Genomic DNA, 24,493 nt, shown 5'->3' on the forward strand with positions numbered 1-24,493 from the left:
CACACACTCACAGGACAGTATTCATATTACTCAAAGAGCCCCTTCCCAGAGCCCTGAGGAGAAGCAAGGGACCCTCACACAGGAATTCAACACCACCAAGCCAGGCCAGAGAAATGCAAATTGAGGCTCATTAACATCTCAATTGAATAAGCTACCAAGAGCCACCTGAGGTTCATCAAGCAATTGAGACTAGTAGCCTCCAGGTAAAAGCTAGAGGATAACTGAACCTTTCCTTGGCTTGCAAATATACCCAGGAAAGTAAGACTTGACAGTGGTGTTTAATGTGAATCCTCCCACACTCATCCAAACCCAGAAGAGGGAGCCACAACCAGCAGAACACCAACACCCATAGGGAAAATATGGCAGGCTCCAAAACCCACTGAGACAGCAAAAAATGGTGAAACAGAGAAACAAATCCCAAATGAAAGAACAAGATAATTCTGCAGGAAAAGAAATAAATGACATAGCATTAGGCACAATATCAGAGGGAGGGTTCAGAGCAATAATCATGAGGAAGCTCAACAGCATGAGTAAGAATATAGAAACATAGAAAACCAACCAAGTGGAACAGAAGAATGACATAGCAGAAATAAAGAACACATTGGAAGAAATAACCAACAGAGTAGACAAAGCTGAGGAACTGATCAGCAAATTAGGTGACAGGGTAGAAAAACTTCACCCAATCAGATAACCAAAAAATAATAATAATAATTTAAAACAGGAAGACAGCCTAAGAGAACTGTGGGACAATATGAAACATAACAACATACGCATCATAGGTGCGTCAGAAGAAGAAAAAAATGAGCAAGGGTTAGATAATATATTTAAAGAAAGAGTGACAGAAAACTTTCCTAGCTTGGTGAAGAAAAAGGCATACAAGTCCAAGAAGCACAGAGAGCCCCAAGTATGAAGAACCCAAACAGGCCCACACCAAGAAACATAATAATTGAAATGACAAAAATTAAAGACAAAGAGAGAATCCTAAAGGCTCCAAGAGAAAAACAACAGGGTACCTACAAAGGAACCCCCATAAGACTATCAGCTGACATCGCAACAGAAACACTACAGTCCAGAAGGGACTGGCATGAAGTAATCAAGGTAATGAAAAACAAAGATCTGAACCCAAGACTACTCTATCCAGCAAGGCTAACATTCAAAATAGAAGGTGAAATAAAGAGCTTCCCAAACCAAAAAAAAAAAGGGGGGAATATATTAGCACCAAACCAGCACTACAAAAAATGTTAAAAGGACTGCTGTAATTTAGTATAAGAAATAAGAAGAAAAATATAACCTCAATAAACAAAAATGGCAATAAATAAGTACATATCAATTATCACCTTAAATGTAAATGGATTAACCACTCTGATCAGAAGACACAGAATAGCTGAAAGAATAAGAAAGTATGATTCATCTATATATTGTTTACAAGAGACCCACCTCACAACAAAAGACTCACATATGTTGAAAGTGAAGGGATAGAAAAAAATTTTCAAAAGAAAGGAAAAGGGAAAAAAGGCTGGGGTAGCAATATTCATATCTGATAAAATAGATTTCAAAATGAAGGCCATAACTAGAGACAAAGAAGACCACTACATAATATTGAAAGGATCTATCCAACAAGAGGATATAACCTTGGTAAACATATATGCACCCAACATAGGAACACCAAAATCCATTTTAAAATGTCTGGAGTACTTCAAAGGAGAAATAGACAGCAATACAATCATAACAGGGGACTTTAACACCACTCTGACACCACTGGATAGAACTTCTAGACAAAAAATTAACCAGGAAACAGAGTCCCTACATGATGCAATAGATCAAATGGATTTAATACATATCTACAGAGAATTACACACCAAAACTGCAGAATTCACATTCTTCTCAAGTACACATGGGACATTCTCAAAGATAAACCATATGTTAGGACACAAACTAAGTCTACAAGTTCAAGAAGATTGAAATCATATCAAGCATCTTCTCAGATACAATGCCTTTAAACTAGAAATCAATTACAGCAAAAACATTCAAACACATGGAGGCTAAATAGATGTTATTAAACAACAAATGGGTTATCAAGGAGATCAAGGAAGAAACTAAAAACTTCCTGGAAACTAATGAAAATGAACACACAACAACACAAAGTCCATGGGGCACAGCGAAAGCAGTCCTGAGAGGGAAGTTCATAGCACTACAGTTCTACCTCAAAAAATAAAAATAAAAAATTCTAATTGACTATCTGACCTCACAACTTAAAGAACTGGAAAGCAAATAAAAAGAAAAACCCAGAGGAAGCAGAAGGAAGGGAATAGTTAAGGTCAGAGAAGAAATAAACAACATAGAAACTAAAAAAAACAATTCAAAGAGCTGGTTCTTTGAAAATATAAACAAGATTGATGGACCCTTAGTCAGACTCAACAAGAAGCAAAAAGAGAGGATCCAAATAAACAAAATCAGAAATGAAATAAGAGAAGTAACAACTGACATCACAGAAATACAAAGAATGAATAAAAAATATTATGAACAATTATACGCCAACAAATCGGACAATATAGGCAAACTGGACAAATTTCTAGAAGCACACAGTCTCCCAAAACTGAACCTGCAAAAGATAGAAAACTTGAAAAGACCAATAACAATAAGGAAATTGAAGATGTAATCAAGAAATTCCCTGGAAAAAAAAGCCCAGGCCCGGATGGCTTCACCAGGACTTTTGCCGAACATTTAAAGAAGAACTAACACCCATTCTCCTCAAACTATTCCAAAAAATCCAAGAAGACAGAACACTTCCAAACTCATTTTATGAGGACAGCATAATCCTAATTCCAAAACTGGATAAAGACACTACAAAGAAAGAAAAGTACAGGCAATATCTCTGATGAACACAGATGCCAAAATCCTTAACAAAATATTAGCAAATCAGATCCAGCAATACATAAAAAAATTATTTACCATGACCAAGTGGGACTTATCCCAGGGATGCAAGGCTGATACAGTATTCACAAATCAATAAATGTGATACACCATATAAACAAAATGAAAGCTAAAAATCATATGATCATATCAATACATACTGAGAAAGCATTCGACAAATTCCAGCACCCATTTCTGATAAAAATGCTTAGCAATGTGGGCATAGATGGATCACATCTTGACATAATAAAGGCCATATATGAAAAAACTGCAACCAACATCATACTCAGTAGGCAAATACAAAAGCATTTTCTTTAAGAGCAAGAACAAGACAGGGATACCCACTTTCGCCATTCTTATTAATATAGTACTGGAAGTCTTAGACACAGCAATCGGACAAGAAGAAAAATAAAAGGGATCCAAATGGGAAAGGAGAAAGTAAAACTGTCATTATTTGCAAATGACATGATATTGTACATAGAAAACCATAAAGACTCCATCAAAAACCTACCAGAGCTAATAAATGAATTTGGCAAAGTAGCAAGATACAAAATTGACATCAAGAAATCGACAGCATTTTTGTACACCAACAATGAACTAACAAAAAGAGAAACTAAAAAAAAATCCCATTTACCATTGCAGCAAAAAAACTAAGATACCTAGGAATAAACTTAACCAAAGAAAGACCTGTTCTCAGAAGGCATTGAAAAAAGACATAGAGGAAGATATAAAAAAGTGGAAGCATATACCTTGTTTCATGGTTTGGAAGAATCAACATCATTAAAATGTCCATTCTACCCAAAGCAATCTATAGATTCAGTGCAATACCCATTAAAATACCAACGTCATATTTCATGGAACTAGATCAAATACTCTAAAAGGTTTTATGGAACAAAAAAGACCCTGAATAGCCACAACAATCTTGGAAAAGAAGAACAAAGTAGGGGAAGGATCACAATACCAGATATCAGGTTATACTACGAAGCCACTGTAATCAAAACAGCCTGGTACTAGCATCAGAACAGGCATATAGATCAATGGAACAGGACAGAGAACCCAGAAATTGAACCAAAACATTATGCTCAATCAATATTTGACAAAGGTAGCAAGAGCATACAGTGGAGTAAACACAGCCTCTTTAATAAATGGTGTTGGGAAAATTGGACAGCTACATGCAAAAAAAAAAAAAAAATGAAGTTAGACCACCAAGTTACACCATATACAAGAATAAACTCAAAATGGAGAAAAGACTTAAATGTGACTGGTGAATCCATAAAAACCCTGGATGAAAATGTAGACAACAAAATTTTAGACATCACACGCAGCAGAATTTTCACTGATACAACACCTAAGGCAAGAGAAACAAAGGGAAAAAAATGAACACATGGGACTACATCAAACTAAAAAGTTTCTGCACAGCAAAAGAAACAACCATCAAAACGCAAAGGTAACCCACTATATGGGAGACCATAATTGCCAATGATACATCAGGTAAGGGGTTAATCTCCAAAATATATAGAATACTCATAAAACTCAACAAATGGAAGACAAAGAATCCAATTAAAATGAGCAGAGGACCTAAACAGACACCTCTCCAAACAGGACGGACAAATGTCCAAGAGACATATGAAAAAACACTCAACATCACTGATCATCAGAGAGATGCAAATTAAAACGACTATGAGGTATTACTTTACACCTGCCAGAATGGCTGCCATCAACAAATCATCAAACAAGTGCTAGCGAGGGTGTGGAGACAAAGGGTCTCTAGTGCACTGCTGGTGGGAATGCAGACTGGTGCAGCCACTATGGAAAACAACATAGCGTTTCCTCAAAAAATTAAAGATTGAACTGCCATTTGATCCAGTGATCCCACTCTTAGGAATATATCCTAAGAAGCCTGAAACACTAATCAGAAAGAATTTATGTACCCCTATGTTCATAGCAGCACTATTTTCAATAGCTAAGATCTGGAAACAACCCAAGTGTCCATCAATAGATGAGTGAATAGCCCTGGCCGGTTTGGCTCAGCAGTTGGAGCGTCCGCCTGCGGTCCGGAGAGACCCGGGTTCGGTTCCCGCTGAGGGCATGTGCCTCGGTTGCAGTTTGTCCCCGGCCCTGGTTGGTCGTACGGGTGGCAGCCACTCAATGTGTCCCTTTCACATCGATGTTTCCCTCTCTCTCTCGTCCTCTCTCTCCCTCCCACACTGTCTGTACAAAAAATGGAAAAATGTCCTCTGATGAGGATTAAAAAAAAAAAAAAAAATAGATGAGTGAATAAAAAAGCTGTGGTACATATACATAATGGAATACTATGCAGCTGTAAGAAAGAAAGATTTCTTGTCCTTTGAGATGACATGGAGGGACCTGGAGAGTATTATGCTAGGCGAAGTAAGCCAATCAGAGAAAGACAAATGTCACATGATCTCACTTATTTGTGGAATGTAATGAACAAAACAAACAATGGACCCACCCAGAGACATGGATGTGGGGTACAGACTGACAAACATCAAAAGAGGGGGTTGGGCCCTGGCCAGTTTGGCTCAGCGGTTAGAGCATCGGCCTGCGGTCCAGAGAGACCCGGGTTCGGTTCCCGCTAAGGGCGCGTACCTCGGTTGCAGTTTGTCCCTGGCCCTGGTTGGTTGTGCGGGTGGCAGCCACTCAATGTGTCCCTTTCACATCGATGTTTCTCTCTCTCTCTGTTCCTCTCTCTCCCTCACACTCTACCTGAACAAAAAATGGAAAAATGTCCTTGGGTGAGGATGATAAAAAAAAAAAAAAAGAGGGGGTTGGGGAGGCAAGAGTTAGACCACAGAACTTATATGCATGTATGCATAACCAATGGACATAGACAGCTATGCTGGGGGGAGGGGAATGGGGAGGAGGGTGTCAATGGGGAAAAAAGGAGAACCATCTGTAACAAAAATAAATTAATAAAAAAGAAAAACGATGCAAAGAATAAAGAAAAATAATAATAGATTTGGTTACATTAAAATTAATAACTTCTGCTCATCCTAAGGCACCATAAAAATCATAAAAACACAAGCCACAGACAGAGAAAAGATGTATTTGCAATGTGTGGAGCTAATATGTGGAACATATAAAATGCCTGTGACTCAATAAGAAAACAATAAAAACATACCAACGGAAAATGTGCAAAACACTTGAAGACATACTTCATAGAAGAAGAAACCACTTGACAAAACACACATCCACCAGCAGTATATGCGGGGTCATGTAGCCTTCACCAGGTCAACAAGGTGTGGGAACAACATGTGACCAACAGGTGGGGTGGCAGGGTGTGTTTAGAAACTGCCAGGCTGGGATAGCCAGCATGCAGGAGTGAGTGCCAGGGTAGAGGGTGGGGGAGGGGCAGTGGGTCACTAGCAGCAAGAGGCTGGTTTTAAACAAGCCAAGAAAAAAAAAAAAAAAGCTCTGTCAGCCAGAACAAAACAGCAGTGTTGCACAGGCCCGCAGAGCAGTGCTGAGACCCTGCTGTGGGCTTCTCTTGCAGAACTCCCAAATCAGAGCACAGGAAATACAAGGTGCTCTACAATTCTCAGCTGCTGTTCCAAAACCGCCTCTACGCAGACCTGGACACCATCCTGTACCACGTTCACCTCTTCAAGCCACTGACAGAGCTCATGAAGCAGACAGCACTGCACCTCCACAGCACTGGGATGCGGAAGGCCTTCCAGACCCTGACCAAGTACGTACCCGGCCAGCTGGAGGGCGGGGGGGCTGCCAGCCTGCCTTGTGGCAACAACTGTAGGCAGTGCAGTGACCCTTTGAGGTGCAAGTATGATTTTTTTTAAATATTTTTTAGAGAGAGGAAGGGAGAGAAAGATATAAACATTGATCAGTTGCCTCCTGCACACCCCCTATTGTGGATCAAGCCACAATCGGACGTGCCCTCACTGGGAATCAAACTGGGCCCTCTCAGTCCATGGGAGGATGGATGCTCAGTCCACTGAGCCACACCGGACAGGCATTATTCTTCATGCCCAAAGAAGCAGAGCCAGGAGTGGGATGCCCAAGCTTGTCATTTCCACTATTCCATATGTTCTCCCAAGAGAGTTTAAGAAACATATTGATGAAATGAAGACAGTTTATTCAAACACGTGTCACATGGATCTATCTGCTGCACTTGGAGACTATCCTCGAATAGCCTGCGGAATGAGAAACTGGTTCAAACCCATTTTTCCCAGTGGGTGGTGGGGAACCACCAGATCCACCCAGACAACAGCAGCTTTTTCTCAACCAAACGTTTGCTTTTCTGTCAGCTTCTCCCCTGCTCCACTTTCCCTCCCTATTCCAAAAATCTGGATCTTTCACTACTTGCATGCCTTTGCCTGTGCTGTTTCTTCTGCTCCAGCACTGGTGACCCCCGGGGCCTTCAGTGGTGGGCACTCCGGCCCTGGAAGCTTTGTGCTCCTCCTGCTGGCCCCCAGGGCCCAGGCTTGCCCGCAGAGCTCCTCCACGTGTGTGCAGAATGGCCAGTCCTGCTGCCTGCACTAGGAGGAGGGCTAAGAGAAGCGCACTCCATTGAGAAGAGGAGACGGACAGTGAAGAGTGCAATGGGGGCGCTGCGTGAGCCCTGGATGCACCGTGGCCACGGCTCAGGCCAGGCGCTATGCCAGGGAGGCGGCACAGTGCAGGCACAGGATACCAGGATACCGACCGGCTGGATCCAGCGGGGTCTGCATGTTCAGCAGCTCTGCCACTCAGCACAGGAGGCTGGCGGGCAGTGCTGCAAGTGGCAGAAGTTGTGGGTTGGCCGTCCACACTGCCAGGCCTTTGTCTGTGAGTGGGAGTGAGCCTGTGCGCACTGTACCCTGCCGGCCAGTGCCTGTGCTTTATGAGACACTTCCTGCCTCCCTACTCCTCCGCACCCCACACAAGCCTGACCTGGACCAGGTCCTGTGGGTCAGCATTGAGAAGCAGAACTGGCCTTGCCCCTGGTGCACATTCTGGAACTTCCTGGGTTGGGAGGCCTGTGATGACCGTGGCTTTTCCCTGGAGCCTGTGCCCAGCACCTCCCTGCTGTCAGTCATCAGCGGGGTCCTACCCAAGCCGCCCACCATCCTGGTGGAGCCCAAGGGCAGCTGCAGGGAGTCGGCGGATCCATCGTGGACAGAAGGACTAGTGGCCATGGAGCCAGTCGGGGCACCCGAGGAAGAGGGGGCGGCAGACCTGGGAGCAGCTGGGCCTGTCCCCACTGCACACCTCATAAGCCCATGACCAGCTCCTACTCTGTCTGCAGTGCCTGGAAACTCTCCCTGCGCAGAATTCCTCCTGAGGCCCTGGCCCTCAAAATCATGTCCTACAGGTTTCACTTCACACCTGCCACATCCCAGTCCCTCCAGCCCTGACTTCACCACCCACTCGTGTGCCAAGTGCACACTCAAGAGCCCCACAGAGACTCCCAAGTGCATGGTGTGTGGCTCCTCCAAGGTACATGGCTTCCGGGAACACCGTGAGCGCCCCCTCTGGCTGCCCTGACTACAGTGCTGACAAGTTCAGCCTCTGCACCACCCACAGGGCCTGCTGACTCTCCCCTGAGTTACCACCTAAGCACCTAGGCCCATGGGCCTGGCTGCCTGCACACTGCTCGGGGTGCCACGGGCCAAGCACTGTGCCGCTGGCTGCATGCCCCAGTTCCTGGTGGCCCAGCACCAGGGCATTGCATCCCTGAGGCACAGGGAAAGTATGCACATGGAGAAGGGGTGGCAGACAGATGAGGGTGAGACCAAGGCCCTCTGGTAGAACACTGTGGCCTTCCGCCAGGAGAACAGCGCCAACTTCATGGATGGCAGCCTGGCCACAGCCCTGGCCCAAGTCTGTGGGCTTCCCTGTGGGTGACAGTGTCCCGCAGCATGTGAGACATTGGCTGTGGTCCCATAAGATCATCTCTGTCCTCATGGACCACAGCTCCTCCTGGCCCGTGCTCCACACTCCGACCCTCAGACATTGCAGAGGCTGCTGGGGAATTGCTGACTCCTGAGTGCTCTGGCGGTGCTGGCCGAGCGATGTGACCTGGTTGAGTGGATGATGGTCACGCAGCCTGTGTGTGGCTCTGCAAGGACGGCACATGGATGGCAGTGCTGGTGGATGACATGCTGCCCTGCAGCAAGGCCAACTTCCTCCTATTCCCACAGGCCCTGCGGAAGGAAGCAGCTATGGGTGGCCCTCATCAAAAAGGCACTGGCCAAGCTGCAGGGCTTCTCTTTGACCTCCAGGCAGGGCCCACCATCAAAAGCCTGGCCACACTCACCTGTGGCCCCTGTGAGAGCCTGGAGCTGCAGGTCAGCTCCACTAACCCCCTTGAGGACCCCATTGACACTGACCTCATCTGGGTCAAAATGCTGAATTCTAAGGAGACCGGGTTCCTCACGGGCGCCTCATGTGGGGGTGCAATGCAGCATGGACGACGCTGCCTGTAAGAGCCTTGCCTGCACCCCTGCCATGCCTGCTCCATCCTGGGTGTCCATGACCCCTGGGGCCACTTCTCCTGGAGCTGCAGCTGGTCAGAGGAGTGGCCATACTGGCCGGGGCACCTGCTTGGTGAGCTCATGCTGTAGAGCAGCAGTGAGGGTCTCTTTTGGATGGAGTACAGTGACTTCCTCAGGTACTTGACCAGGTGGACATTTGCAAGGTGCACTCGAACTGGCAGGAGGTGCAGGTGCAGGGCTGCTTCCCCCGTTTGGCCCGTGGGCCCGTGGGGGAACCTCACTTACCATGCTGAAGCGTGCATCCCTGGAGGGCAGCAAGTGCGTGGACTCAGTGGACAGCCACCTCCTGGACCTGTGCGCCCTGGTGTTCTGGGCCTCCTTCCGCAGCAGGAGCATCTGAGCTTGGGCCACTTGCTGGCCCATAGCAAGCACCCTTAAGAAGTTCCTCAAAGTCATGGTGTGCTGTGCTTTCAACCACAGGAGCCCCACCACTCCGGGCTTCCCTGGTCATCACACAGGCCTCCAGCCCATCTGCGGGGTCCTGCACTGCTCCCTGGATCCTCCAGGCATGTGCTGGCAGTGTGTAGATTGAGGCTGGTCATGGTGGAGCCCGTGAAGGCCCAACCGACTGCTGGTCGACACGTAATGCTGCTCACAAAGAGCTGGGGAAAGCAAGGGGACGAGATCACATGACCTGCTGCTGCCTGCTGCATGGCTGGGCAGGGCTTGTCGTGATGACCGAGAACTGGCACCCCAAGTCTCGCCGGCATGTGCAGTGTGACTGCTCTGATTGCTTCAGCGTGGTGTCCACGGGCGGCACACCAAGGACAGTGAGCCATCTCTGCACAGGCAGGTCAGCGATCCTGTCCCAGCTTGAGGGCAACACTGGCATCCCCGTCACCCCCTGCCTGGCACACCACAAGGCAGCCCAGGCCTTCCTCAGCGACTGGACGGCCTCCAGGGGCCCCACACCCGAGGTCACTGGCCTGCACAGGCCTGGGTGTTGTGACTGTCCTCCCCTACATGCACTTTGCGAGGGAGACCCCAACAGAGGATGCTTGGACCAGAATCTCAGGACCTACCCAGGGAGCTGCCAGCCACTGGATGCAGTTTACCCTGGGCCTGCCTCCCTGCCCCTCCCTCCTGCCCAGGGCCTCGCAGTTGCCAAGCAGAATACCTTGAACCCCTTCTAGCATGAGAAGGCTATTGTGCACCAGCCCCTCTGAGCAGCCTGCCTTGAGGTTGGGTTCAGGCTCTCAGAGCTGAGGTGAGGCTGCCCCTTCCCCAAGGGCCTAGGGCCTCCTGCCTGAGAAGGGCAGCCAAGAGCTCCACTCACAAAACCAAATCTGGGCAGAGGCTGGGACCCCAGAGCGAGCAGGGACCATTCCCTTGTGAAGATCAGAGGCCAAGACCCCAAGGTGAGCAGACTAACCCTCTGTGGGGCACAAGCCTTCTCTCCCCAGCTTGCCCCCAGAGCCCGTCTTTTCACCCAGCCTCAGCCCCACAAGGTAAGCAGGGTTCCCTGGAGTCCTAGCAGTGTGTCCCAAGAGGCAGGTGTCTGGAAACTGCGAGCTCAGGACAAGGGATGGGGGGTCCTAGCTGCCTCTTTCGGAGACATTGTGTGATTTCTGGAGTGCCCCCCATGACTGAAGCCATGCCCTGGGGGCCACAAGTCAGTAGCTACCGTTTAGTGAGGTGGTTTTTCCTCTGCTGGGTAGACCAGGGTCCAACAGAAATCCTTGGCCAGCCCTGTCCTGGCACACACAGAACAGGGTGTGGCTCCCCAGCCCCTCCCAGCCTCTCCCTCATGGCTGCTCCAAGTCCTGCCATTGTGACACCTGAGGTCACCTTCCAGAGGCCTTGCTGGCCTCGATGCCCTATAGCCCCTAGGCAGTGGGGGGCCCTGCCCACCACCCGCTCATTTCCTGTTTGGCATGTGGATGGTTTTTACAACTGAAGAAACACCGGTAAGCACGACACTCCCCTTTGGGCCTCCTTTATATTTTCTCCTTTTACCCTGAGTAGTGAATATGTTTAACCCTACACGTGTAGCCAGGTCTTCCAACACAGACTAGAGACGACTTCATCAGTGGTCCCCGGGCCTATAGGGTGATTCTCCACGGGTGTTTCCAAACCAGACAGACAGACAGACAGAGTGCAGTGGTACGCCAGGACCACGGCTTGTCTGTGCCAGGCTCAACCATGGACGCAGAAACAGTTCCAAAATGGTCTGCACTCCTCTCTGCTATTTTAAGAGGGAGGTATTTCACAGCCCATCTTGAGAAGAGAAATCGCTGGGAAATGCCTGTTTGAGAGGTGATATGAAATTAACCTGCAAATTAATAAAGATTATTTCCAGTGTGGACAGAGCATGCCAGGTGCTCCTGACATAGCTCCCAAGATCACGTCATAACCTGAGACTGTCAGGAACACCATTTACTAGCGTCAACCTCAGAGCTCAGCTTCCAGGGTCACCGAGGACATAATCCTTTCTGATAAAACCATTCTATTTCACCATGTGCACCAAGCCAACATTTATAGTCTCAACAGGGCATTAAACTACAACCATTTCCAAGGAAAGCCAACTGCCACCTGTTGTCCACACCCAGCCACTTTCCGGTGCCAGCGTGCAGTGCCACTGCCCCGTTCGTGAATGCTGGGATGTCGGAGTGTAAAGGAGCATGTGAATCCATTCTGCATGCTGGGGTCCCACATGCCGGGCAACACTGGCTCATCCAGTCCCTTGCAGATCCCAGCTGCCAACAGTGATCACCAAATCCGCCTGAGTAGCCAATCAGAGCCTGGGGGGCACAACATAGTTTAAGCTTCGTTAAAAGTCAGAGAAGTGCCTTGGCCAGTTTTGCTCAGTGGTTAGAGCATCAGCTCGCAGACCAAAGAGTCATGGGTTCAATTCCAGTCATGGGCATGTACCTTGGTTGCAGTTCAGTCCCCAGCCCTGGCTCTGGTTGGGATTGTCGGCAGGCAACCCGTCGATATGTCTCTCTCACATTGGTGTTTCTCTCTCTCTCTTTCTCTCTCTCTCCCTCTCACTGTATCTGAAGATAAATAGAAAAATATCCTCAGGTAAAGATTTTTAAAAAGTCAGAGAAGTTATGTGCTATTTTGGCAGCTCTTACTACTAGCAGTGGTGGGCTGAGGTATTGGGAGGATTTATCATTATTAAAGATTATAATGAAAATAAATTCCCAGTACAAAATACTAACACTCATAGGTGTTGTGGATCATTTAAACATAAGCAAAGCAGGATTCATTCAGCACATGTTACTTCAGTCATTATATATAGAAACCACTAATGTTGATATAAAATAGGGTCTTCACCCATCTCTGGGGACTTCTGGGCTTTGTGGGTCTTCATACATGAAATAAGTCTACACCACCCCAATAAAACTTTATTTAATGATGATGCTGCCCAAAATGAACTTCTGCCCACTGTGGGAAAGGCATATTAAAGAAAGTCGGGGTTTTAGCAGACCCAGGTATCTCTGGGAAAGCTTTTTTTCGATTCCTTCCTTTACACTGGTGCCCATTACAACACAATGTCCTCGAATTTACTGGTGTGACAATCGCACCTTCTGCCAAAGTGAAGTACATACCCAGTTACACTCCCCTTCCTGTGAGAACAACAGGTTTGTGCTTTAAGATCAGGTGGAGCACCCTGGCCAGTTTGGCTCAGTGGTACAGCGTTGGCCCCTGGACCAAAGAGTCACAGGTTCGATTCCAGTCAAGGGCACATACCTGGGCTGCGATTCGTCCCCAGCCCTGGTCAAGTCCTGTGGGAGGCAGCCAGTCGATGTGTCGCTCTCACATTGATGTTTCTCTCTCTCTTTTCTTCCCACTCTATCTGAAAATAAATGGAAAGGTATCCTTGGGTGAGGATTAAAACAACAAAAAAAATCAGACGGAGCTAGGTTACTGCTGTCAAGAGCAAGGAGGGAGCTGCTAGTGCTGCCATCTGGGGAAATGATGACTCTTTTTTTAAAATAGACATTGTCACCTGTCTTCATTAATACATTGAAAGGAAATGCGTATGTTAAGTGCTTGAATTCTAAAAGTGAGATGTTTGCCCTGGCCAGTTTGGCTCAACAACTGGAGCTTAACCCCGCAGATTGAAGGTTCATGGGTTTGATTCCCAGTCAAGGGCACGTACTCCGGTTGCAGGTTCGATCCCCAGCCCTGGTCAGGGTCATGCAGGAGGCAACCAATTGATATGTCTCTCTCACATGGATGCTTCACTTTCTCTCTCTCTCCCTTCCTGCTTTCCATTCTATCTAAAAGATCAATGGAAAAATATCCTTGGGTGAGAATTAACAAAACATTAATTAAATTTTTAAAAATAAATAAAAGTGAGATGTTTGAATTCCAATTGCAAAATACAAAAAGTTGAAAGGAGAAATCAGATGTGCTCAGTTGTTTTGGCTGAGTACATACACACAGCGATGTAGGGACAGAAAATTGTCAGGTCAGAAAGTGTGCTCGGTGGCCTGTAGGTTGCTGCACATCTGGCATCATTTCAGTGTTATTTATGAATGTTCTGCAGCAGGCCTGTTCAGATATTTGAAATTCAAAGGCAGAAATTCAAATAGATGTGTTCAAACTCAATGAAGGATAGATACAGTTAAATGATCAGAGGGTAGTCCTGGCCAGTTTGGCTCAGCAGTTAGAGCGTCTGCTTGTGGACCAAAGAGTTCGTGGGTTCGATTTCCATCAGTGGCTTGTGCCTCAGTTGCAGTTTGGTCCCCAGCCCTGGCCCTGGTTGGGGTCGTGGGGGAGGTAACCAGTCAATGTGTCTCTCTCACATTGATGACTCTTCCTCTCCCTCTCTCTCTCCCCCCCTCCCTCCCACTCTATCTGAAGAAGAAAAAAAAAATTTTTTTTTTTTTGGTACATGCCCCTAGCAGGAACCAAACCTGGGACTCTCTGGTCCATAGGCCAACGCTCCACCGTGGAGCCAAACTGGCCAGGGCAAAAAAAATTTTTTTTTAATGATCAGAGGGTACTTTTGCTATTTGTTAGCCTAGGACAGATTGGCTTGAAACAAGAATCTCAAACCACACAATTATCTTCAAATTACCATCTGATGCCAACAAAAAAATACAACAAAGTGAAACTCAGCCCAGAGTGAATCACCTTCCTAACCAGCTTGTTCCTTGAGCACCTGCCCATAACACTGAAAGTGTGGCAGATGTGCAGCAACCTACAGGCCACCGAACGCCCTTTCTGACCGGGCAGTTTTCTGTCCCTACATCGCTGTGATGGGGTGGCAGTCTTGCTGGATAGTTAATCATCATCACTTTGCTTTGCTATGCAGACAAGAATCTTAAAATGCAAAGCAGGTATGCACACAATTTTTTTTTTAAGCCAAAAAATACAGACCCAAGAAAGGCCAACTCAAGCATGTTCCTGCAATGTCAGTTGGGAGTTTACTTGGGAAAAGTAAACACAGTATGGAAGAGCCTAAAAAAAATGAAAATGGAACCACCAGAATATGGAAGAATAAATGAAAGATCACGTGGTCTTTTTCATTTTATTACATTAAAAAATTTTCTTTTAGATAGAGTGGAAGGAAGGGAGGGGGAGGGAGAGAAACATCTATGTGAGACACATTGATTGGTTGCCTCCCACACAACCAGGTCCCTGGATCAAGCCTGCAACTCAGGTACCCACCCTGGACCGGGAATTGAACACTTGACCCTTCGGTCCACGGGCCGACACTCTAAATGCTGAGCCAAACTGGCCAGGGCTTTTTATTACATTTTAAAACTTGCTCCCATGGACCTTTGTTTGTGAAGAAGCAGCATCCCACATGCGTTTGCAGGACTGACTGGCTTATCTTAGAGACTTGGGAGGTGGTGAACATGAGGAAGGCAATGGGCAAAGAGTGTTAATGTGGCAGCAGAGTTGGTTTTACCAACAAATGTGACTCACAGCTGCTCTCCCCAAATGCTTCCTGTGAAGCTTGTATCTCAAGCTGAGCAATGCTAAAGACCAAGTAGAATCTTTGCAAGTCCTGTAGCCCCTAAAAACAGTTCTCTTCTTGTCTTAACATGACTTAGAAACATACTCCCATTCCTTACATTGTAACTGAGCGGACTGTGGAGTGACAGACGCCTTAAATTTTTAAAATACTGGAGAAAAGTTTGAATACTTCCAAATGTTATGCATTAAAGAGAAAGTTCCCAGCTTACACCCAGTTTTGGTGGAGAAAGTGCGTAAGCAAACGCCAGTGACAGAAACGGTACAAAAGGGAGACACGGAAAATATAATGCACTGGTAGTGACATCACAAACACAGAATTGTTCTTTTTTATTTAAAATCATTTTTGTAATTGAAAAATAAAACACATGCAAAAACAAAGTCAAAAGCCCTGGCCAGTTTGGCTCAGCAGTTAGAGCGTCAGCCTGCAGTCCAGAGAGAACTGGGTTTGGTTCCCTCTAAGGGCATGTACCTCGGTTGCAGTTTGTCACTGACCCTGTTGGTCGTGCAGTGGTCGTGCAGGTGTCCCTTTTACATCGATGTTTCTCTCTCTCTCCCTCCCTCCCTCCCTCCCTCCCTCCCACTCTGTCTGAACAAAAAATGGAAAAATGTCCTCGGGTGAGGATTTAAAAAAAGCAAAGTAAACAAAAGCTCTAAAGGAAACCTTTTTACAGAGCACTGCTGGGAAGATCTGTGGGAGGACAGATTTCTTGTTTTTGATGTAGGATTGAGACATGGTCCATGCATCTCATCTGCTTTAGGACCAGCAAAGAGAAAGAAGCGACTCTTCGCACAGTGGTGGCTCGGGAGGCCATGAAACTGAATCTCGATGATGTAAAAAAATGACTAGAAGCCTCAGTTCATGTATTTTTATCATAATTTATGTTTGGGGTATTCTAGGACAATACCAAATCTAGAAGATTCCAGCATTGCAAGAGAACACGTTGATAAAAAGTTCCTAAACACTGACTTAGGAATGTTTCCTGCAGTCAGTAAACAGTTATGGGGTGTGTTGGGAAGTCTGGCTATGATCCGCAGGGCGCCCCAGTGCACAAGCACACGCTGCTCATGACATAGCTGTGACTTTCACTGACCTTTGTAGATTTATAGAAAATCGCAGTTGTGTAGAACCCAGATGGAAAATGTTAGTAACGCACACATTCTGTTCCAGAAACGTTCATGTTAATAACTTTTAAAATAAGTAATTTTTGCCTTGGCCAGTGTGGCTTAGATGGTTGGGGCATTATTCTATACACTAAAAGGTGGCAGGTTCAATCCCTGGTTGTTGCTGGTACAAGAGGCACTGATCGATGTTTGTCTCTCTCTCCGCCTCCTTTTCTCTCTCTAAAATCAGTGGAAAACACATCCTTGGGTGAGGATTAAAATAAAATAAGTTATTTTGTCCTTACCACCTACTCTTACTAAATAGGAGGAAGCTTGTTCTTTTTTGTGACTGATAGTTTGTCTTATGCTGGGTGTAATGTTCAGGTGGGTGTGTAGAGAGGGTGACAAAGGTCTCCTGTAGACTAAGAAAAGGCTGTTTAATAATACTGAAATGACAATTAGCACCACTTTCTATTTCCTGTCATTTCTCAAGCAGCTCAAAAAATTCTAAATGAATGATTTTATGAATCTTATTTAACATCTTAAATATTAAGTTTATATGAACAGAGGTAAAATACAAGCATGGAAAATAATGAAGAGAATAATAGAATTATACCATATTTTCCATAACTAGATAGTTATTAATATTTAAATTTAGGGCAAAGGAGTTTCTCTTAACATTATGAACTAGCCTTGATTCTTCTTCTATTTGTAGAAAAGTTAAGAGTTGCAGTATTATGTCAGATTCCTCTGAGGTGTTGGTGGGTTTAGAGATTTATTCATTCATTCAACTAAGTTATTAAGTATATTGTAGAAGCTGCCCCTCCCCTTGGGCCCCTCTGCTGCGGGGTGGGGACAGTTTCCAGGATTAAGGCGTGTGCCCCCACACCCTCCCTCCGACCTCCCAGGCGGAGCAGGACACAACAAAGGAGAAGGTGTGGCCCACGGAGGGGGCATCCTGCTGCTCCCCGCCTGTCCTCCCACGTAGCCAGCACTGTGCCGCCACCCTGGCGGGTGCCAGAGACTGTAGGTCCCCACAGCCCCAGGGATCCTACCCAGGCTCTGGAAGGACTCTCCATGCCCACATGGCTGGCTGTGCCTGGGAACAGGACTTCCCAAACATTCCTGCACAGTGAGGTGAGACGCACAGGCATGCGGGGACCAGCCTGGCTCCAAGGGGACACGCAGTGCGTGGGTGTGTAGAGGAGGCGTCACTGCGCATACCCCACCAAAGGTCACGCGCGCGGGGGTATGATGGCAGGGAGTCCCGCCCCACCCGGGGCTGTGGGTACCGGTTAGCTGCCGATTACCACGTAAGGGACACAAATGCAGTCCCGTTGTCACTCGGTTCCAGGTGAAGGGCCATGAGCAGCGCAGGAGCCCAACAGGGGGCGGTGGTGGTGCCTCTCCTGGAAGGCGGTCCAGGCCTGCAGTGACAGGAGATACCCTGGGCCAGGTGCTCACCAGAGGCTGAACGGAAGCTCTCCTCAAGGCGGCAGGGTGTCCAAGGGAAGGAAGGGGAGCAGGGGTTCTGTCCTAGTGAGAAGCCGAAGGTCACCATACCTGCAATGCTCTCGGCCTGCCTGGCTGTCCCTTACCTGTGCACTTAGAATTTACTCAGAGATCAAAGGAAAATATCAAAAGAGTTACCACCCATGGAGCTCAGAGCCCTCCTGCCTGGGCCCCACTGGCTGGCCCTCCGCTCAGCTGCACAGCCCCTGCTGGGTCCAAGTTGCTCCTGAGGGGATGGGAAGGGAAGGAAGAGGACAGAACCCCATATCCATTGAGTCCCATTTTCTGTGGCCTTCCCCAGCTCCTCACTGCCTGTGCCTGAGCAGTCCCAGCAGAGAAGGGGTGGCAGTGTTTCCCAGGCTAAGTGGGAGCCTCCCCAGGTTTACCTCCTGCACCCCACCTGCAAAGAAGCCCTTTCTCCCACTAAGATGACAAAGAGGGGTACATGGGAGTGGGCGGCTCTCGGATGCTTTGCTTCTCCTACAAACGCATGTTTACCAGCTAATCAATGCCTCTGAGTTGTCATTCCCTCTTGTAAAATGGGGATGGTCTGACCCATCTTGCAAGGAAAGTGAGACTAAGTAGGCTCTTCTGTATTCCAGGATCTACTGCATCTGCCTTTACAGCTCCAAGCTCAGGGAGGTGATCACAGGGGACCTTCTGCCTTCCTCTGACATGATCAGAGACCTGAGCCAAGAATTTGGCTTGCCCATTTCACTGGAAGAAATTGCCAACGAAACACTTTGGACCATCCCATCTCACCCCACCTCCAATCTGGAGGACTTTCAAAGTCGGAATTCTACCCTCACTCATGAGATTCTTGCCCACCAGGAGAAGTACCTGCGGTGGCGGAACACTGCGATGATGAAATATAAAGGCAAGAATCGTAGTCTGATTCAGGTGGGTCCTCTCTGCGGTCAGTGGTCCCGGGCCTTTGCTCCGCCTGAGCTGTTCAGTCATATGCTGGGAGGTATTGGGTAGATAGCCAAATCTCCAATGGGGCATCTGCCTCTGGCCTGTATCTCTTCTCCTGCCTGGGATCGCAGACAGGACAGGCAAGAACTGCCGAGCACAGGGCTGAACCATACCAGAAACACTCACTCATAGCCCCGGCATATCCCATCCTCCTGAAAGGTGAAAAGGAATGCCCTTAGGCATATTACCTTTACCTTGGTCACAGAGTTTATCCTTGAGGAAGAACTGTCTCGTGTGTGTGTGTGTGTGTGTGTGTGTGTGTGTGTGTGTGATATATCTTAAGCTGCTAAGGGCATGGATGTTATCAAATGTCCCAGCAACACAGGAGATAAACCAAATCTGCATGAGAAAATGTAAAAGAAAGAGAGTAGGAGACTGAGAAGCTGATGAGGTGATAGGAGGCTGGGTGTTATATGGCCTGAATAGCCAACAAGAACCTCCTTCACCTCAATACCACCCAAAAAGACAAAAACACCAACATCCAAGATGGGATTTGAAGTTGTCCACTAGTGGTCTGTATGTTCCAGAATCTACTGGATCTACTCCCCACAACAGTCTCTAGGGGGAAAAGTCCCTTAGATGTGTGTACACTTTGTATGTGTGTGTTCTTTATGAAAAAGAAATAAATAAATAAGCTGTTTTATTTCATTAGTGTTTAGGTTTTTAGTTTTTTAAGAGAACCCGTTCTTGGATTTATCAGTCTCCTTTTTCTGTTTTTCTAATTCATTAACTTCAGCTTTATTTTTTTCTGATATTTAAAAGCTGCTTAAGTTGACTTTCATTAATTCTTATTCTTTTCTTGTTTAATAAGAAAGTATGCATTTTCCTCTATACATCCTTGGCCATATTCTGTAAAGTATTATATGTGCTATATGTCCTGGTTGCTATTTTCTTTAAATTTCTTATAAATTCCAAAACAAGACCTAGGTACAATGCCTATAAAAAAAATTCAAATAATATTGAAACTATGAGCAGTCTTCCCTTCCCCCTATATCCCACATTCTCAATGTAGTTACATATGTACACACACAAGTACATGAATATATCGTACTCATTATGGGTTACACAATTTGGTTAATGCCATGAAACAAGGGGTTCTAAAAATTTTTAAATAATATTGCTGTACAAGATTTTATAGTATGTTTGTACAGCTTATTTAATATGCCCATTTCTCCTTAATTTTTTTGACATCACTTGGAAATACTGTTTCAGAACTTTAGAAAATTATGTTTCTGTCCTGGCCAGTTTTGATCAGTGGTTAGAGCATCGGCCTGAGGTCCAGAGAGACCCGGGTTCAATTCCCACTAAGGGCATGTACCTTGGTTGCAGTTTGTCCCTGGCCCTGGTTGGGTTGTGCAGATGGCAACCACTCAATGTGTCCCTTTCACATCAATGTTTCTCTCTCTCTCTCCCCCCCCTCTCTCTCTCCCTCCCTCTTACTCTACTTGAATAAAAAAAATGGAAAAATGTCCTCTTGTGAGGATAAAAAAAAAAGGGAAATTATGTTTCTATTGTCTCAGGTATCTCTACTTTAAAATGGCTTTAAATGCAAATTAGTTTGAGTTGGGGATTTGGAAGACAAGGTAGCAGAAAACACCCAATCAGAACAACAAAAAGAAAAAAAGACTTTTAAAAATGGGGATAGTTGAAGGGACCTCTGAGACATCAAGCATAACAACATTCTCATCATTGGGGGACAATAAGAAGGAGAAAGGGAGCAAGGAAATGATAACCTACTTGAAGAAATAATGACTGAATACTTCCCTAACCTGGCAAAAGAATATATAGACAAACAAGTACAGTAAATTCAGAGAGTCCCAAACAAGACAAACCCAAAGAGGCCCACACCAAGACACATCATCATTACAATTGAAAAGGTTAAAGAGAAAGAAAGAATATTAAAAAACAGCAAAAGAGTCACCTACAAAGGGACTCCCATAAGACTCTCAGTTGATCATTCCAGGGGCACAAGGATGGTTCAACATATACAAACCAATCAATATAATACAGCACATTAACAAAATAAAGGATAAAAATTATATGACCATATCAATAAATAAAGAAAAAGCATTTAGTAAGATACAACATCCATTTGTAATTAAAACACTCAGTTAAATGGTTTTAGAAAGAAAGTATCTCAACATAATAAAGGCCATATATGACAAACCCTCAGCTAATACACTCAATGGTGAAAAACTGAAAGCTTTTCTTCTAAGCTTTGGAACAGGACAGAGATGTCCACTCTCACCATTGTTCTTTAACATAGTACTGGAAGTCCTCGACAGAGCAATCAGCAGAAAGGAATAAAAGGCATCCAAATAAGAGGAAGAAGTAGAAGTGTCAGTTTTTGCAGATGACAAAATTCTTTATATAGAAAACGCTAAAGATTCCACAAAGAAACTATTGGAAACAATAAAGCAATACAGTAAAGTTGCAGGATACAAAATCAATGTACAAAAATCCACTACATTCCTATATATTAACAATAAAATTTCAGGGGGAAAAAAAAAAACTTTTTTTTTTTGCAATTAAAACAAGAATAAGAAACCTAGGAATAAACTTAACAAAGGATATAAAGGACATATATATTGAAAACTATAAAACATTACTAAAAGAGATTGAAAAAGCCACAAAGAAGTGGAAAGATATTCCATGTTCATGGATTGGAAGAATCAACATAGTTAAAATGTGTATATTGCCCATAGCAATATACAGATTTAATGCAATCCTGATCAAAATTCCAATGACATCTTTTAATGATTTTTTCTTTAATCCTCAGCCAACGATATTTTTCCATTGATTTTTAGATAGAGATAGGGTGGAAGGGAGGGAGATGGAGGAGAGAGAGAGAAAGAAACATCAATTTGAGAGAGACAGTTTGACTGGTTACGTCCCACTCAACCCTGACTGGAGCCAGGGATCGAACCTGCAACCTAGGTATGTGTGCCCGTGACTGGGAATCAAACCTGCAACCCTTATGTCTGTGGGCCACAATTCAAACCACTGAGTCAAATCAACCAGGGCACCAATGACATATTTTTTAAAAATAAAACAAAAAGCTATCAGATTGTATGGAACCACAAAAGACCCTGAATAGCCAAAGCAATTCTGAAAAAAAGGAACAGAGCCAGAGGCATCACACTACCTGATTTATAATTATACTAGAAAGTGACAATAATCAAAACATCATGATTTTGGCAGAAAAGCACATGCACAGACCAGTGGAACAGAACTGAGAGCCCAGAAATAAACCCATATGTATATAGGCTAACAATTTTTGATAAAGGAAACAAAAACATATAATGGAGAAAGAAAGCCTCTTCAATAAATGGTGATGGAAAAATTGGAAAGCCATATGCGAAAGAATGACCCTCAACTGTTATTTGTGATGATACACAAAAATTAACTCAAAATGGATCAAAGGCCTACATATAATACCTGAAACAATAAATTACATAGAAGAAAACATAAGTACTAAACATATGGACCTTAGTATTAGAGAAGATTTTATGAATTTGACTCCCAAAGGCAAGGGACGTGAAGGCAAAAATAAATGACTGGGACTATATCAAACTAAAAACCTTCTGCACAGCAAAAGAAATTGCCAACAAAACAAAAAACAACCAACAAAATGGGAGAAGATATTTGCAAACAACAGTTTTGACAACAGATTAATACCAAAATATATAAAGAATTCATACAACTCAACACCAAACAACCCAATTTAAAAATGGGCATGCCCAGCTGGAGTGGCTCAGCTGGTTGAACGTTGTCCCATGTACCAAAAGGTCATCAGTTGGATTCCCAGTCAGGGCACACACCTGGGTTGCAGGCTCAATCTCCAGTAGGGGGTGTGTGCAGAAGATAACCAATCAATGTCTCTCTCTCTCTCTCTCTCTCTCTCTCTCTCTCTCTCTCTCTCTCCCTTCCTCTCTCTCTTTAAAAAAAAGCGGAGAGGGGCAGAGGACCTGGACACTTCTTCCAAGAAGACATGCAAATGGCCAACAGATATTTGAAAAGATGTTCAACTTCACTAGCTATTAGGAAAATGCAAATCAAAACTACAATGAGATACCACCTCACAAATGTTGGAGAGGTTGTGAAGAAAAAGGAAACTTTATTCACTACTCATGGGAATATGAACTGGTCCAGCTACTATGGAAAACAGTATGGAGCTCCTTAAAAATTAAGAATAGCCCTGGCCGGTTTGGCTCAGCGGTAGAGTATTGGCCGGCGGACCAATGAATCGCAGGTTTCATTCCAGTCAAGGGCACATTCCTCTGTTGCAGTTCTTCCCCTGCCCTGGTCAGGGTCATGCAGGAGGCAACCAGTCAATGTGTCCCTCTCACGTCAATATTTTTCTCTCTCTTCTTTTCTCTCTCTTTCTGAGATTTTTCTATTTATCTGAGGATAAATAGAAAAATATCCTCAGGTGAGGATTAAAAAAAAAAAAATTAAGAATAGAGCTGCCATATAACCTAGCAATCTCTCTTCTATCTATCTGAAAATTTTGAAAACATTTATTGGCAAAGGTGTATGCACCCCTGTATTCATCACAGCATTATTTATGGAAGCCAAGATATGAAAACAACCAGTGTTCTTTGCTGGATTATTGGATAAAGAAGATATTACCCTGGCAGGTGACTCGATTGTTGGAGCATCATCTCATACACTTAAGTGCTGTGGGTTCAATTCCCGGTCACATACCCAGATTGATGGGTTCAATACTTGGTCAGGGCATGTACCGGAGGCAACCAATCAATGTTTTTCTCTCACATTGATGTTTCTTTCTCTCTCTCTCTCTTTCTCCCTTCCTCTCTCTTTAAAATCAGTAAAGACATATTCTCAGCTGAGAATTAAAGGAAAACAACAAAGAGCTGGTGCATATATACAATGAAATACTGCTCAGCCATAAGAAAAGATGACATACATTTGCAACAACATGGATGGCTGTTGAGAAAGTCATGCTTAAGTAAAATAAGTCAGAAAAAATTAAGAACCATATCATTTTACTCATATGTGGGATATAAAATTGAAAGCAACAAATGAACAAACAAGAAAAATACTCAAAATCTCATAGCCACAGAAACCACCAGTATGGTGGTTACCAGAGGGATGGGGAGGTAAGGGGTAGTAAGGAGTACAGGGGTCAAATACATGGTGATGGAAGAAGATTTGACTTTGGGTTGTGGGCACACAATGCAATATACAGATGATGTATCAGAATTGTACACTTGAAACCTATATAATCTTACTAACCAATGTCACACCAATAAATTGAATTACAAAAAGAAACTTTGCAGACCATTGCTAATACAGTCACTTATATCTTTTATGAATTATTATTACATTTATCTTAAGTTTTTATCCCTTCCCTTCCAATAATTTAGCTTCAGTGGTTCAGTTGGTGGTCTTCCTTTAATATTGAATATACTTCTTAGGTATCTAGTTACTTTGGCTATGAGTCCATCTTCCCCAAGGTGCCTAGCAGATCAGCCTCAGGGCAAGGAATCCCGGGAATGCAGGACAACAGTTGACCACTA

General features: G+C 44.9%; 1 protein-coding gene and 1 pseudogene across 1 annotated transcript in view; both read left to right on the forward strand.

Annotated features, from left to right (window-relative positions):
- The window catches only part of CFAP92 (cilia and flagella associated protein 92 (putative)), a 113,259-nt gene that overhangs the window by 83,431 nt on the left and 5,335 nt on the right, over nucleotides 1-24,493 (forward strand). The window contains exons 10-11 of the mRNA XM_036282231.1: nucleotides 6,428-6,622; nucleotides 18,578-18,875. Coding sequence (XP_036138124.1) covers nucleotides 6,428-6,622; nucleotides 18,578-18,875 — 493 coding nt within the window. The remainder of the gene's footprint in view (nucleotides 1-6,427; nucleotides 6,623-18,577; nucleotides 18,876-24,493) is intronic.
- Nucleotides 7,491-10,558, forward strand: LOC118616437 (annotated as a pseudogene).

Source organism: Molossus molossus, unplaced genomic scaffold, assembly GCF_014108415.1.
Source record: "Molossus molossus isolate mMolMol1 unplaced genomic scaffold, mMolMol1.p scaffold_m16_p_4, whole genome shotgun sequence".
Taxonomy (NCBI): domain Eukaryota; kingdom Metazoa; phylum Chordata; class Mammalia; order Chiroptera; family Molossidae; genus Molossus; species Molossus molossus.